Here is a 15,346-nt window from a genome sequence, read left to right on the forward strand (position 1 = left end):
GCGCAGCCGGGGATCTGGCAAGGAGACACGTCCAGAATTGCGAGCTGGGAATTTTACCAAGTGGTTTCATTGTCTTTCTCCAGGGTTGTGGCAGCTCGTGATTGAAGGCTGCGGTGGATAACATGTCACACAGTGAGTCTCCTGGGAGCGGTTGCAGCCTCAGCGAGTATATGCTGCGTGAAGCACACCTGTGGGATGTGGGACTTCCCCCACAGATGCCCCAGAAACACCTGCTGGTTCAGGTTATCCATGCGAACGGATCGGGTGGCGTGCCTGGCTGGAGAGCCTCCACCGCGTCCCTTCTGGGGAGATTCCAGAATGGGCCGGGTGCTGAGTGTTTCCGGGGTTCCTCTCATTTGCTGTCCTCCATGCAAGAGACACATCAGCCCCGGATCACCAGCCCCTTCAGTGGCCAGGAAAGGAAGGGCTCCGCAGCTGGGGGCCACGACGTGGCGAGCTCTGCTCCAGACCGGCCACGGACGTCCCGTGGTGTGTGTTCACTGGCATTCCAGCCGCTTTTTTCTCTGAGGGCCCCAGCTCCCCTTTCCCCGTCCCGCCCTGGACTCCCGGCTGAGCAGGGATGCAGCCCCGGGTCTTCCCAGACGCAGCCCGGCACGGGAGCCCCCAGGCCAGGCTGCCGGGGAAGAGGGGACGCCCCCACCCTGCCGGTTCCCATGCGATGTGGGTTGGATGCAGAGGGCACAAGGATGTGGGGCTCCCCTCCCAGCAGAGCGCGAGTTTCCAGAAAGCGGCCCGGTCGGCTGCCCAAGGAAACGGAGCCGAGTGTTGCCTGGATACGGACACCTGGTGCCAAGGCCGAACCTGACCGACCGGGGACGCCCTCCGGGAGGCCAATCTGGGAGGCCAGGAAATGGCGCTCCGCCTCAATAGGAGGGGCTGCGCTCCCCGCGGGGGCGAGCATGCGCCTGAACCCAGCTCTGCCACCAGGGGGCCCGGAGTTGTGCAGCGGTGGCTGGGCTGGGCCAGTGGTCGTCCGGCCTGGGTGGTCCGTCTCCGGGGCACTGCCCGGCTGGCTCACCGCTGCACCCTCCGCGAACTGCGTGGGCCGCCCCCGCGCATCACTCCCCGTGTGGCAGCTGTGGCCTGGCAAGGCCCTGGATGGCTTGGGACCCGGGCTGGAGAGGCCGGCTCTTCCCAGACCGGCCTGCCCGGGGCTCCAGGCCTTCTGCTGTGGCGCTGCTCCAGGCACCCTCCAGGCCGCAAGAAAAGAAAGGGGGCGCCTTGGAGCAGGGGCAGCAGGCCGGGGGCCGGGGGCCGCCTTCCCGAGCTTTTCAGCGTGAGAGAAAGCCGTATCTTTCTCCCAGAAACCGCTCAGCCTGCCTTCGGACAGAGGCTCGCGGTCGCTCCTTGCGCTGCGGCCACGGAGGGTGACTCGTGCTGTGCCTTATCGTGTTTCTGAAGGAATGCCTTGTTCACGCTGTGTCCACCCTGGGCTTCTGTGTGATGGAGGCGCCTCTCAGGCAGAGCTGGGCCACCTGTAGGTGAAGCCATACGTGGCACCGGCTTGTTCTGGGCATTTCACGTGGTCGTGGGAGCTCTGCTGATGTGGCCAAATCTCTCTCACTTCCCACACAGAACTGAGAATCGTCCTCATTGGCAGGATGGGATCCGGGAAGAGTTCGACAGGGAACTGCATTCTGGGCAGGGATGTGTTCAGATCATCCTGCTTGGCTTCTTCGGTAACAGACTGCTGCCAGAAGGAGCACGCCTCTGTGCAGGGGCGGGAGGTGGAAGTTGTCGACACGCCCGGCTTCTGTGAAACAAGAAATAAACTAACATGTATGAAGGAGCACATGAATTTGAGCATCGCATTTCTCCGGCCGGGACCCCACGTGATACTCTGGGTAATAAAGGTGGAACTCCTCTCACGGGATATCATGGAAACTATGCAGCAGGTGAAAAAGCTTTTCCAGAAAAGAGGAAGGTACCACCTGGTCGTTCTGTTCACATTCACAGACTACTTGAAGGGCACGCCTCTGCAGGAGTTCATAGACTCGGCAGGGAGAGAACTGAGGGACTTGCTGGCACTGGCCGAAGGGCGATGTGTTGGCTTCAACAACTTGGCCGAAGAGCCGGAAAGGTCGCGCCAGGTCACGGAACTGTTTGGGGTGATCGACGGCATGCGGAGGAGTAACACGAACATGCCGTACTATTCGAAGGCGGCCCTCGAGGAGGACACCTCATCCAGGGGGTCCTGCTCGCTGCTGTAGCAGACGGGCCCCGGAGCCCAGGGGGAGCGTGTCCGCAGTGAACCCAGCAGGCCGTGCAGCCGGGAGGCAGGCGGGCGAGGGGGCCTTTCCCCAGAAGTGCCGGCCGGCCGAGCTCCCGTGCGGAGGCGCCCCTGCCTGGCCATCCGGCGGCTGCCCTGCCCTGAGAAGCACGCGGAGAGGAGGAGGTGCCTGAGCGCCCTCTGACCGGCTTCTGACTGCACCCCCATTCGCGGTCACCTTCGTTTACCAAACGCAAAATAAAATTAATCCAAAATTAGCAACTGTGTGAATCATGGTCTTTCTTTTGGAGTTGCATTCAACATTTTGCCAGACTCTTCGCCAAAATGGTCTTTGGTGACGCAAAGGCGCCCACTTGGGCGGGGGGGGGGGGGGCGTCGGGGGCCGCTGCTGCAGGCCGACCTGTTTCTTCTGCAGATGCTCCTTGGACTCTGCCTGTTTCCGGCTGGTATTTCGTTCTCACAGGACCAGAATCTGCAGCGGATGGGGGGGGGGCGCCAGGACCAGCCCCTGCTCAGCGCAGGCTCCGCATTGTTAACACCACTGTTTCCGTCAGAAGAGAAAAATATTCCAGGCATGCCGAGAGTTCTTTCTAAAACTGTATTGCAACGAAGGGAACAGAAAAAATACGGTTTCCTTCCCATTTTTCGGTTCCCCTGAGCACATGTTCACCCCCCGGCCCATTTGGGACACTGCTGGGGCCGCCTCTCCCCCCTCCTTGGCTGGGGTACCGGGGGTTTGCAACCTTTCCCCCCCCCCCCCCGACTCCACGCTGCCCCAGCACCGGCCCCAACCCAGCCCTGCCCCCGGTGGGCCCATCTTGTTCCGCCCAGCTCGTCCGCTAACAAGCAGGAAGCCAGCGAGGCAGCCGCCCTTCCCGCGCCTCGCCCGCGTTCCCCGAAGTGACGCGCCGAGGCGCTTTCGGTTTCGCCCGGCCGATCCCCCCACGGGGCCCCCCTCGCGGCGCCGCTCGGCCGGGGGGGGGGGGCTCGAGGCTGGCGGGGGCGGGGCGCGCGGGCAGCGGCGCGGCGGGGGGGCAGCTGGGCGCGCGGGCTCGCCGAACCTGCTCCGGCGGCGGGGGCGCTGAGGGCGCTGGGCGCACCGCGGAAGCAACGAGGCGCCCGCGGCCGCTCGAGGGCGGGCCGTTCCTCGCGCGGGGGGTGCGCCCCGCCCTCGCTGAATCGCTCCGGCGACGGAGCCGGGCAAGAGCCCGCGGGGGGGGGGCGGCCTTGCCTGCCTGGGTGGCCAGCTGTGCCCCCGCCCCCCAGCGCTGCCTCGGCCCCCTGCCTGCCGGGGCGCTGCCTGTCTCCATCTCAGAATCCCGCGCCCCAGAGAGCCCGCTCAAGGTTCCGCCAGTTCCGCCTGGGCAACGCCGGGCCTTGTCCCCCATCGGCCCTCTGCTCGCTCTGTGGGGATGGAGCAGAGCAGGGTTCCTTTCTGAGGAGGGCTTCCCTGCTGCTGCTGGAGGGTCTGCTGGAGAACACCGAGCGGTGCCCGAGCAGGCCAGTGGGGACCGCATGCTGCGTTGGCCTCAGGAACCGCCGGCGTGTTAGGCCACGTCCGAGGTGGTCAACTGGCAGGGGGGTCTTAGGGGAGCCAGCTGGTGCGAGTCCAGTGACAGAGCTGCGATGCAGTTCCCCGTTCTCTTCTGCACTTCTGCTTGTGTGTGGTGTGTGTTGTCGTGTCGCAAGACCCTCCGCCCCCACCTTGTCAGTCCCCACTGCTTGGGTCGTCATGTGCTGAATCCGGGGGGGGGGGGGCCGGGGGGGGGGGGAGAGGTGAACCGTGCCAGCCGCTGGGAGGCGGGGGCTCTGGGGAGGCTGACCGTCGCACCCAGGCATGGCGGCTTGGGCCGGCAGGGTGCCTCAGGGCTCCTGGCTGCGGAGCGCCCCCACCCCCCGTGGGGTGGCCTGCTCCCCATGTAAAGCTGTCCGAATCGGTGGCCATCAGAGCCTCTCGCGGCAGGGAATTCCATGGCTTGACTAACGGAGCAAAGCTCAGGGAACCAATGCTCCATTTGGAGGCCAGGAAGCACTTCCCCGGAAGGTGGTTGAGGCCCCATCGGTGCGGGTGTTCAAGGACAGGCTGGACATGCACATGGTGGGCATGTCGTGAGCGGAGCTGGAGCCGGGGGTCAGACTAGATGGCCTGGGAGACCCCTTCTGACTTGCTCTGTTTCTATGTTTCTATGTCAAGTGATAGCATCCCTCTAGAATCTCACAAGCTGTCACAGAGAAGGGCGAGATCTCTTCTTGCTGATGCCCCAGTGCGGGACACAGAATAGTTCATTCAGCCTCGACAACCAGGATCCAGGCTGGACATCAGCAAGAGCTTCCTCACTGCCAGAGCAAAGAGACCGTGGGACCAGCTGCCTGGAGAGGCGGGGGGCTCTCCCACCCTGGAGGCCTTCAAGAAGAAACTGGGTAGCCACCTGAGTAGGGCGGTGTGCCTTGGTGTCCTACGACCGCAGGAAGTGGACCCGATGGCCTTCACGGCCCCTTCCAGCTCTGCTATTCTACAATGCTGCGTTCTGCGTGGAGAGGGCCTTCTCAGACCTGTCCAGAATCCCCCGCCCCTCACCTTTATGGGGCGACTCGCTCGGGTTTTAGCATTTTGGGGGGAAGAAACACAGCTTTCTGCCCGCTCTCCGCCCATCGTGCAGGAATGACTGGGCATGTTGGAAACCGCAGGAGCAGAGCCAGCTTGTGCAGGGGCCAGACTGGATCTCCCCGGAGGCACCTTCCGACTCGCCGTTTCCAAGGCGTCGTGCAGAGGCTGCCAGGAGGCCTCAGGTGCAGCCCCTGGGGAGACGGAGCAGCGAACGGCGCCGGGTGCCCAGCCTCGTTCGTCCTGCCTGCTTCCAGCAGAGCAGCTGAGGTGGGACGGCACCACGGAATGGACCGAAGCCGCGATTCCGGGCAAAGCCCGTCCGGGAGGAGAGCTCTATGCACAGCTGATCGCCCTGCGTGAGCATCGATCGTTCACAGAGACCGCACCTCCTTGCGCTTGCTGACGCAGCAAGAACAGGAGGGTTCTCCAGACCCCCCGCGATGTTGTGCACACAAACTGCGCACTCCAACCCAGTCACTATGCGAATTAGTTTATTAGTTCATCCGTCATTCTGTGGACACTTAAACGCGAGATAGTTAACGGCCTTTACAGGGGCTACAGTCGGCTCGCTGCCTGGGGCTCCTTCCCGTGCCCAGGCAAGGAATAGTAGAGGAGGAGGAGAAAAAATGCCCCCGACAGAAAACACCCCAGCAGGACCCTCGGCCGCTGAATCCACCTGCAGAAGCGGCTGAAGAAGTCTTCTCCCTTGGCCTTTCCTCGGTCGAGGTAGGCACCGAATGCCGCCTCCATCGCGGAAGACTCAAAGAACGGCTTGGACTTGGCTCTCGTATTCACCTGCACCATTTTCTCCACCATCCCCATCAGCTCGTTCACCTGCCCCTCCCGCTCCGCTCCCACGGCCCTGTTGTTGAACGCACAGACGCGATTCCCGCATTTCTCAACCAGCCACCAGAGAGCCTCGTTCCCCGACCGGTCCACGTAATCTTGCACGGAGAAGGTGCCCAGATCTTCCCTGCGGGTGAACAGGACGATCAAGTACCGGGCAGCCTCCTTGCCGAACGCTTCCAGGATGTGGTTCGCAGCCGCCTTGTCTTCGGCGGTGAAGCGGCCCACCTGGGTCACGAACACGAGCGCGTGGGGGCCGGGCCGGGCGAGGTCAATGCAGTGCCTGGTCTCGTAGGGCAGGTCGTCGGTGCTGGCCTCGGGGCCGCAGATGTCCGCCGTGTCGATCACCACGAGGGCCTTGCCGTTCCACTGCCCGCGGCACCCTTGGCAGACCTGGGTCGTCGGCCTCGCCTGCAGCCTGGAATCGAACTCCGGCCAGCCCAGGAGGGTGTTCCCCGTGGCGCTCTTCCCGCCGCCGCTCTTCCCGATGAGGATGAGCCTCAGCTCACTGTCTTGCCCTGCGGGTGGCGAGGAGGCGCCTGTGAGAAGGCAGGGCCCGCTCGGCGGCTCCACTCGCCCCACTCACCATCTCCGAGAGCTTGCCCGATGTCCGGACACGCACCCAGTCCGGAATAGGCAGGGCACGACTCGGGCACAGAGACGGAGGGCTGGCCAGGCACACGGCTGGTCCCATTCCACCCGGGATCTCTGGCCAGAGGCTTCCCAGAGGAAGGAGGCGAGAAGCACCCCTGCCGAGGCCCCGGCAAGCCACCGGCAAGCCCGGGGGGGCCACAGCCAGCCGGCGCCTCCTCTGACTGGGCTGCCCCCTCTGCTGCTGCGCCATGGGGCAAGAGGGGGCTGCCTGGTCCGTGTCTGGGGGACTCCTCTGCTGAGCGTCCCCTCCTGCCCACTGTGTGGCTCGGTTTATCTGCCCCCCGGCCCCCACCCCTCTCCTCTCCTCTCCTCTCCGTGTCTTGGTAGGGCCCGTGCCCCCTTCCTCCAGTCCCGCCTCACATTCCGATTCTGATTCTTCTGAAACCCGGCCAGCAGTCCTGGAGGATGCGTGCCCAGTGCAGAGGGGCTGCTGCAGGTGGGGTGGGTGCAAGGCCTCCGCTGGAGACCGCGGGGGAGATGGTCCTTCAGGAGGCCTGGTCCTAAGCTCTTCAGGGCTCCGGTCGTTACTCTGTCCCCCTGCCCCGCCTTCTCCCTCAGGGAGGCATCCAATGCTGGCGCCAGTGGAGCCTCCCAAAAATAGGTGGGGTGAGCAGAGTTGCCCCTGCCCATGAGTCCCGAGGCGATCGAGGGCCCCTTCCGTACCTGGCCTGGTCCTCTCCATCCTCCCCTGAAAGAGCGATGAGAACATGGTGTTAGTGAAGCACAGCCCCCCGTGGGCCAACCTGGCGCACCTGCAGGCAGGTCCGTCCCTTCCTTCTGCCGCCTGGAAGAGCGAGGAGCTGGCCCGGCCTCCCACCCGAGATGCATGCCCTTCCCACCGAGAAAAGGCACGTGGGGATTCGGGGGGGGGGGGGCGGATTTCAGACGCAGCGCCTGCGGCGGCAGCTGCTCCCTTCCCAACGCAGCCACCTGCCCCGCGGCAGCTCGCCCTTGGGCGGGAGGTGCTGGCCGCGGCCCCCGCGCGGCCCCCAGGGCGCCCCTCCTTCCAGCCCGGCCAGCCTCCCGCCTGCTTCGGGGGCGGCCCCGGCAGCGGACTTGGAACGGAAACCGGGCGGGCGCCGGCGCCTCGGAGCGCGGCATCCGCGGAGCGCCCGAGACGTGGAGGAAGCGGCCCACGTCCCCTGCCTGGGCGGAAGGAGGCGGCGCGGCGGGGCTCCCGGGGGCTCTTCGCCGCCGCGTCTCCCCGTCCCCGCTTCAAGGAAGCGGCCCCCCTCGCGCGGCGGGGGGGGGGGGGCGGAGGCCGAGAGCGCCTCGCCGTTAGCGGCCCCGCGGAGAGCCTCGCTGCGTGCGAGGGCGGCCGCCCGGGCGGACCCAGCATGGCGCGGGTGCCGGGCGCCTCCGCAGGCGGCGCGGCGGCAGACCGGACGGGGCCGGCCAGCGGGGAGGCGCCGAGGGCAAGCGCCGGGCAAGGGCCCGCCCGCGGCGCCCCCCACGGCGCCGAGCAGGCCAAAGCCGAAGCCCGCCGCGGCAGCTCCGTCGAGGGCGCCCCGCGCCTTGCCCGGAGGGGCCGGCTGACGCCCGCCCTCTCCCCGCGCGGCCCCCCGACCGGCCTACCTGCGCGGGGTGCATGCGGGGGTCGGCGGCGGCGCGGCGAGGGGAGCTCCGAGCCGGGGGTCGCCCGCTGCCGCTGCTCCGCCGGTGTCGGACGCGCTTCAAGCGCGCTGGAAAGAGAAAGCGGCGGCCGAGCCGAGCCGTTGCGCGCGGCCCCGCCCCGCCCCGCCCCGCCCGGGCGCCGCCTGGGGGCCTCTGCGGGTCTCTGCGACGGGGATGGGAGGCGCGGGGCGGCCCGCCGGGGCTCCGCGAGGGCTCCGGGGAAGACGCGCGCCGCCCGCGCTCGCCCTCCGTCTCAATGCCGCCCCCTCCGTCGGGCGCAGGCGCCCTCCCCCTCGCTGCAAGCTGGCAGCGCGGGGGGCGGCTTGCCGGGGGCTGCGGCCCCCAGAGCACGCCCCCCCCCCCCGCGGCTGCAGGCCCGCCTCGCCCTCTTCTGCGCTTCGAGAGACGGACGGGGAGAGACGAGGCGCAGGGCGCGGCTGGGCTCGGGACGGGGCCGCCTGGGCGGCGCGGGCAGGATGCGGCCGTCGGCCAAGCGTCCCCGGGGCAGAACAGGCGAAGGCTCTGCCCCGAGGGGCTGCCAGCGCTTTAGGCCTGGGACGGGATTCCTGCGCCGATCCGGCGCCCGCGTGGCCAGCCCGGCTCCCCGCGGGCCCCCTGGCGTGCCGTGGCCTGGCCTGGCCTTCGGGGCGCAGCGGAGACGCGCCCTTCCCGAAGGCGCTTTCTGTGCGGTGCGGTCCTAAGCGCCCTCCGTCAATTCCTTGTGTTTTGCACCTCCGAAACGTTGCGTGGAATGACCGCTTGGAGGAGCGCCTTGTCCAGCGCCGCCTGCGGGGGGGGGGGTGCTGCCTCCCTGCCATTTCCTGCGCGTCTGCGTAACCTGTGAATGTTGCTTTGGTTGTACACCCGTTGGACTCTCGGAGCGCTTTTTCCCACTCCTGTCATGACTTTTCACTCTGCTCCGTTTGTTTTCTAAGTGCACAGGTCCCCTTTTGGCCGACTTAACTATTAAAATGTGAAACCAATGGGAAGCCTTGCTAAAAATAAAAACTTTAAAAATAAATGTTGCATTTTAAAGTCTCTGCAAGAGCAGGGCAGAGTCGTACAAGCCCTGCTGAGCTGGCGCTTTTTCGGTGACGCTGAAGAAAAGCTGCGCAGGGCTGCAGGATGCCGCGAGGCCATCTGGAGTGCTGTTATTGCTGTCGCCAGTCGCGAAGTCATGTCCGACCCACCCGACCCCACGGACAACGCTCCTCCAGGCCCTCCTGTCCTCCAGCTTCCCCGGAGTCCACCCAAGCTCACACCAGCTGCCTCAGTGACTCCATCCAGCCCCCTCATCCTGCTCGCTGAAAACGAAGACAAGGGGGCAGCCTGACTTGACATTTGGCTTGTGGGGGGGGGGGCGGGATTTCACAGACAACCGCTGCCCCCAGCCAAGCCCTGCCCCTCATTTATTTAGCAAACTTATGTGCCTCCCCATTCGCCTAAGCCTCGGGGCAGCTTATAAATAAATATCATCAATACAATAAAATACAGATGGAGATATCCTGGCCAAAGTTGTTAAAATCAATAAATAGAATCAACAATTAAAATGACATTTGAATGAAAAAGTCTTGGCCTGGCGCTGAAAAGCAAATAATGACGGTGCCAGGTGGACCTCTCTGGGGAGCGCATTCCACAGTCGGGGCGCCACCGCAGAGAAGGCCCTGCTCCGGGTACTCGCCCTCTTAATGTCCTTTACGGAGGGCTCCCGGAGGAGGGCCTCTGCTGCCGATCTCAAGCGGCGGGAGGGCATGTATGGACGCAGGCGCTCCTTTAGATAAGCAGGTCCCAAGCCGTTGAGGGCTTCATAGGTGAGAACCAGCACCCTCGTTCCCAGCAACGTAACCTCACTTGATGCTGGAACATGCAAGGGGATGCGGAAGGTCGCAGATGACAGGGAAGCCCCCTTCCCCTCGACCCAGCGAGTGCTCCTCCCAGGGGAGGCCTTCTCCGGCTCCGGACAGGAGTGAATCCGGCTTATTCTGTCTCCTCCCGGCTTATTCTGCCTGAGGGCAAGTCCCGCCTGGAGTAAGCGCAGGCCGGATTGTGCCCGGGATGGCACCCCCTGCCCCCGCTGCCCCCATTTCCCAGAAATACACTGAGGCCCACAAGTGGGCCCGAGGCGTGGCAATGTGCTCTCCCCGGGGGATGGGAGGGCCCCCCGAGTCCCGAGGGCATGTGACCGGCCCCACGGTCGGATGCAGCAGTGGGCCCCAGGGCCCCGGGAAGCGCCGTCTCTACGGAAGAGACCCCCCCACACACACCCTGCACATCACGCCCTCCTTCCGCTCCCCAACAGTGGGGCAGAAAGGAGTTGCCTATTTCGCCCAAAGAGCCCGAGACGTGGCGCATCATGGAACGCGTGGGCGCCTGTGGGGCACCGCACACTCCTCCTCGCAGGGCAGGAATGGAATCCCCTGGCCTGGGGGAGCCCCCCCCCGTGGGGGCCCCCCTCTCCTTCACGGGGCACCTCCCAGCTTTTCTGCAGCTGCCTCCCATTCCAAGTCTTGCAACAGGTCTTCCCCGGCCGGCTTCTCTTGCGCTCTGGCTCGACGCCTTTCGCCTTTGCCCCCAACCCCCCCCCCCCCAAACACAGCCCTGAGAATTGCTCTGGGTGCGGCCACTGGGCTGGGAGCGCGAAGGTGGCCCAGGCTGAGCCCCAGTGATAAGGGAGGCGGAGCGATGAGAAACTCCCAGGAGCAAGCACAGTTCCCGCTGATCAAGGCAGGCGCTTCAGCACGTTTTAATTGGGAGAAAGACTTGCAGTACATGATAGTCAACCAAAGCAGAGCTTCTGGCATCCTTTGTGTGGGAAGGTGCATACATATATAACGCGAAAAGTTTCTCTTTGAGACTGTGAGTGGCAGAGGGCCGTTATCTGGCAAAGTAACCCACTTCTGACGCTGGCACACCGAGGCAGAGTCCCCCTGCGGCAGACGAGGGGGCTAGCTCCAGATCAGCCATCTGGCTGCCCCCCCCACCCGCCGTTGCACCGAGCTGCAGCAGAGCCGGGTGGAGAGCATCCGCTGCGCCTTCCTGGGAGGGGGTGGCAAAGGTGGGGGGGGCGGGAGCTCCGGGGAGCCTCCCCCGCCCTCTTTCTGAGACTCCGGAAGGGAGCTGCTTTGAGGAGGGTCTGAAGATGGCCGACGGGGAGGTGCCGGCTGAGCGCTGCCTGCAGCTGCCCGAAGGCGCCGCACAGAGGCTGCAGGAGGAAGGTGAAGCATGCCTGGCCTGGGGGGGGGGGGGGGGGGCTTCGTGCTCGGCAGCAGCGTGCCGCCCGCCAGCCAGGTGCACCCGCGAAAGGCCTGCAGCTGGGGCCTGTCGCTCACCCTGCCACGGCTCACACCTGGCCTGCCCCCGGGGCACGGTGCAGGCACGGATTCGTGGGTTCGGAGAGGGGTCACTTCCCGTGTTTCCGCTGCGCTGCACGGCCAGGCAGCCGCTCCCGCCTCTCTGTGCGGAGGACGGGTCTCGATCTGGCTGCGTCTGTGTGTCTGGACAGACATAAGTGGCAGGAAGCCTGCGGAACAATCACCGGAAAAGGCCGGCGGGCCCTGCCAGCGTGCTCCAGCAGCACGGCCCGAGCATTCCCAGGGCCCCCGCACACCGCCTCCCCGGCCCGGACGCTGGGATGCCTGGCGACCCCGAAGCAGGCCTGCTCTAAGGGGGCCTGGACCCTGTGGAGTAATTTCCGCAAAAAGGAGCAAGCTGGGGGGGGGGGGGTTGTGTGCCTGGGAGGCCCCAGAAGCTGCTGTGTGCGGGTGACGGCGAGGAGGCCGCGAGGGCCTCGCCTGGGCGAGTGGGCCGGCTCTGGCTTCGGCCGCGGGGCAGTGAAGCAGCGCCCCCACCCAGCCAGGGAGCTGTGCCTGCGAGACCCTGGCTTGGGGGGGGCGAGGTCAGATGATGTTGCAGAGTATGAAATGGGGACCCAAGCCGACCCTGGACGCCTCCTGCCGGTCCTCCTGCAACATGTCTTCCGTGTAGTAGGGGGCCCTGGCGTTCTGGGCCACCAGGCCGTCGATCAGGCTCAGCAGCTCGGCCACCTGGTTGACCCGCTCCTGGCCCTCCGCCTTGTTGTTGAAGGCGAGGCAGCGGCCCCCGCACTGGGCGATCTGCCACTGCAGCTCCTGGTCCCCCTCGACCAAGAAATCCTGGAGGGACCGACCCTCCAGGTCCTCCTTCCGGGTGAAGAGCATGATCATGTAGGCCTTCGCCTTGAGGCTGAAGACCTTCTGGATCAGCTGGGCCACGTCCTTCTCCTCCTGGCTGAAGCGGCCCAGCTGGACGACCTGCACGAGGGCGTGGGGGCCCGGGTAGCTGTACTTCACGCAGGTGCTGATCTCCCTGCAGGTCACGTCTTCCGGGACGTTGGTGTCGAAGAAGCCGGGCGTGTCCACCACCACGATCTTCCGTCCGCCGACTTCGGTGTCCCACCTCTCGCACCTCATGGTCACCGAGGAGGGCGACGTGGTGGATTTCAGCTTCTTGATCCCCAGGATGGTGTTTCCCGTGGCACTTTTCCCCGCTCCGGTCTTGCCGATCAGGGCGATCCGCAGCTCGGGTTCTACAAGGAGGGAGGGAGCACGTGGCGGCACCTGCCCTACGCGCGAGGGAAGCCCGGGCCTGGGGCCCCGGGGAGGCCAGGGGGGTCTCGGAGGGCAGGCGCTGGCCAGCCCCATCATGCACAACCCGGGGCTCGGCCCACCCCCCACGGCCCCCACCCCCACATGCAGCGCCCCCCCCGCTGCGCGTATTCCTGCCACGGGGCACTGTGTCGGGGGGGGGCGGCCGTGTGCGTCTGCGGGGTGAGGGTGCGCCTGCTCCGAGTCGCCTGGCAGAAGCATGCGGCCAGCAGCTGAGGGGGGGGCCTCACCTGGACTGCTGCCAGACATGGTCACGCAAGGGCAAAGGGCCACCGGGAAGGGATCCAGACCTGGAGCTGCAGAAGAAGACAAAGCGACGGGGAGCGTTGGCTCACTGGGAAACACGCCAGGGGCTTGACTGGCTGAGGCAGATGCACTGGCCCAGGCGAGCATGCCGGCCCCGGCCCCGGCCCCAGCCCCGGCCCCGGCCCCCACCCGGGCGACCCTGAGGCCCCGTGGGGCTCGCTGGCCGCTTGGCACTTCAGGCACAGGCTGGGCGCTGCTCCCAGGTGGCACTCGGGCCGACGAAGCAAAGTGTGCGGGGTGGGGCAGGGTGGGGCGGGGTGGGGGGAACACTTTTGTTCCAGAAGCCAGGGGAGAGCTTTGCCCCAGGCTGGCGCACTCAGCCCCCCCCCCCCACATCTGTGTGGCGTGTCTTGGAGGGAGCTGCGCTCTGAACCCTCCCTGGGATGCGGCTTCGGTGCCCCGTGCCGGTACGAGCGGTTTAGCAGAAAACGCGTAGTGTCGCGCAGTGGAAACCGAGGAGGAGCTTCTGCTCTGGGTGACTCTGCTGGGGGGGCTGGCCCGCCGCTTGGCTGGGGCGTCTTCTTCCATGCGGTGGGAGGGAAAAAAGCACTTCTGGCATCCCCCCCCCCCGGTGTTTGCATTTCTCTGCCTTTTTCTCTGCGCTGGGAGCTAAGCCTAAAGGGGCAGAGCCGCGCTGTGGTGGATTCGTGACTTTCCACTGGGTTTTTGTAGCAGTTTGAAATGTCATGTCGACATCCCTCGCTCTAAAACCCACACCAGGAAGGCTGGAAGGCACAGGAGGGCCCCACGAGCTTCGGTGAAGGAGTGATCCGAGGGCAGGACACGCTCCTCACCCGGAGAAGCTCTAGCACATGGCCGCCCGGAGCAGCATCGGGCCTCGTCCTCTTCCCGGTTCCTTCCAGCCTGCGGAAGAGCCAGTCCTGTGTGCCCGGAAAGGGCACATCCTGCCATTGACGGAGGGACTGGTTCAAAGAAAGGTATTTCCATTTGCAGCGTTTTCTGACCCCTCAGACGACAGGGGCAGGTCCAGACTTCCTGGCCCCTGGCCCACAAGCCGCCCAGCACCCCGGCTTCGCTTCAAAGGGGCTCAGACTCAACGGCCTGGGAGGCCCCTTCTGCCTCGCCCGTCTCTGTGCTTCAGTCACACGAGCCAGCCAGAGCCGAAAGTTGCTGAGTACTTGAGGGAGTCTTGGAAACTTCAGCGGGTTCAAATGACAGATCTGGACGCCCATAAATTCTGGGAGCATTTGGCCGCTATGCTGATGGGGTAGCCGAAGAAGGTTTCCTGAGGCCCAGCGCCCTGAGGGATTGTGAGCCAGAGGGCCCTGAGTCACACAAAGGGAAGTTTACGGAGGCTTCGCACGAACAGAAAGCCAAGCCAGGCACGCACGCCTGCCACAACACGGAGGGGCCTAGGGCGGAGATGAAGCCCAGATCTGCTCTAGCAAAAGCCAAGGAGACTGGGAGAGCCGTCTTCCTTACAGGGAAGGCACCCGGCTCCTCCCATGACTCCTGTTGCTGGTTCACGGGCTGGGAGGGGACGCAGCCCAGAGGCTGTCCTGGGAGTACAGCTGCGGACGGCGGTGAAGGCATGGCAGAGCCCGCGCTCAGGCAGGCTGAGCGGATTATTTTGTTTTTGTGTATTTCTGCTAGTTTCCTTGAGCATCTCCACCTGGAGAAAGGCACGTTTGCATGCAGATGAGCAGTACATAAATGAGTCGCATTTCTGCCCTGCCTTTGCTCCGAATGGTTCAAGCGCCAAGCGAGCCCCTCCGGCCCGGCCCCACTCCAAGCCGTCCCCAGCCTTGCCTCGAGCCCAGAGCGACCCTTTTCCCTCTCCTGTTCTCTTGTTCGAGAGGAAGGAGGAGAAGAACGCCGAGGTTCCCTGGGGTGGAGGGTTTGCTCCAGAGCCTCGTTCCGGGGGCCTCGTGGCAGGGCCCCTCCCTCTTGGCCAGGCACCCGAGAGGCAGCCCTGCCAGCCTGGGGGCAAGGGGCAGCGGCGCCGCGGGGAGAGCGAGCAGCCGCCTTTCCCGCCCCAGCGCACGTCCCGGCCAAGAGCAGGGGGAGCAGCGACAGCGCCTCGCCGCTGGGCATCCCGGGCCGGGCACACGAGCCCCTGGTCACGGGGCCCCTCCGGGTGGGGCCGCCGAGGGCCTGGGTGCCCGGGGAGGGCGCCCGCCCCCGGGGCGCAAGGAAAGCCCAGCACCCACCTGGCGTCTCCTGGCTGAGCAGGCTCCTCCGAAGCGCAGGGTGCGTCTCCTGGTGCGGTGGAAGAGGAACTGCGGCCCCTGTCCACTTGCCCACGGATAAGAGCCTTGCCCCAGCCGGCACCTCCCCTCCCGCCGAGAGCGATGCAAATACACCTCCGGGAAATCAGCTGTATTCTCAGGGAGCGCTCTGGCTGCGCGCCATAAATCTTTCCAGGAGAGGGAGGGGAGGGGGGAGGAAAGGGCAGGAAGGGGG

General features: G+C 65.8%; 3 protein-coding genes across 5 annotated transcripts in view; 1 reads left to right on the forward strand and 2 right to left on the reverse strand.

Moving 5' to 3' along the window:
* The window catches only part of LOC123024459, a 31,558-nt gene extending 29,050 nt beyond the window's left edge, over window positions 1–2,508 (forward strand). The window contains exons 13-14 of the mRNA XM_044432177.1: window positions 108–489; window positions 1,597–2,508. Coding sequence (XP_044288112.1) covers window positions 108–489; window positions 1,597–2,231 — 1,017 coding nt within the window. The 3' untranslated portion in view covers window positions 2,232–2,508. The remainder of the gene's footprint in view (window positions 1–107; window positions 490–1,596) is intronic.
* Window positions 2,509–5,333: 2,825 nt separating this feature from the next.
* On the reverse strand, window positions 5,334–8,056 carry LOC123024457 (GTPase IMAP family member 1-like). 2 transcript variants are annotated; one of them, XM_044432173.1, is made up of 3 exons: window positions 7,935–8,056; window positions 7,023–7,047; window positions 5,334–6,223 (listed from the first exon to the last, which is right to left on the reverse strand). In XM_044432173.1, the coding sequence occupies exons 1-3, from the start codon at window positions 7,947–7,949 to the stop codon at window positions 5,415–5,417; spliced, it is 849 nt and encodes a 282-aa protein (XP_044288108.1). In that variant the 5' UTR covers window positions 7,950–8,056; the 3' UTR covers window positions 5,334–5,414. The 2 variants fall into 2 exon arrangements, with proteins under 2 accessions (XP_044288108.1, XP_044288107.1); XM_044432172.1 differs by lacking the exon at window positions 7,935–8,056 and having other exon boundaries at window positions 7,023–7,198.
* A 2,635-nt stretch (window positions 8,057–10,691) lies between these two features.
* Window positions 10,692–15,215, reverse strand: LOC123024458 (GTPase IMAP family member 9-like). 2 transcript variants are annotated; one of them, XM_044432175.1, is made up of 3 exons: window positions 15,094–15,215; window positions 12,847–12,912; window positions 10,692–12,537 (listed from the first exon to the last, which is right to left on the reverse strand). In XM_044432175.1, the coding sequence occupies exons 2-3, from the start codon at window positions 12,863–12,865 to the stop codon at window positions 11,870–11,872; spliced, it is 687 nt and encodes a 228-aa protein (XP_044288110.1). In that variant the 5' UTR covers window positions 12,866–12,912; window positions 15,094–15,215; the 3' UTR covers window positions 10,692–11,869. The 2 variants fall into 2 exon arrangements, with proteins under 2 accessions (XP_044288110.1, XP_044288111.1); XM_044432176.1 differs by having other exon boundaries at window positions 12,847–12,906; window positions 15,094–15,131.
* Window positions 15,216–15,346: the final 131 nt, after the last annotated feature.

Source organism: Varanus komodoensis, unplaced genomic scaffold (genome assembly GCF_004798865.1).
Source record: "Varanus komodoensis strain SLA01 unplaced genomic scaffold, ASM479886v1 scaffold231, whole genome shotgun sequence".
Taxonomy (NCBI): domain Eukaryota; kingdom Metazoa; phylum Chordata; class Lepidosauria; order Squamata; family Varanidae; genus Varanus; species Varanus komodoensis.

Excerpts from the sequence above, each read along its gene's own strand:
- LOC123024457 (XM_044432172.1), bottom strand. The coding sequence starts at position 7,068 with ATGTTCTCATCGCTCTTTCAGGGGAGGATGGAGAGGACCAGGCCAG. Across the intron at positions 6,224-7,022 it reads GATGGAGAGGACCAGGCCAG|GGCAAGACAGTGAGCTGAGG; the intron begins GTACGGAAGGGG and ends CGCCACCCGCAG.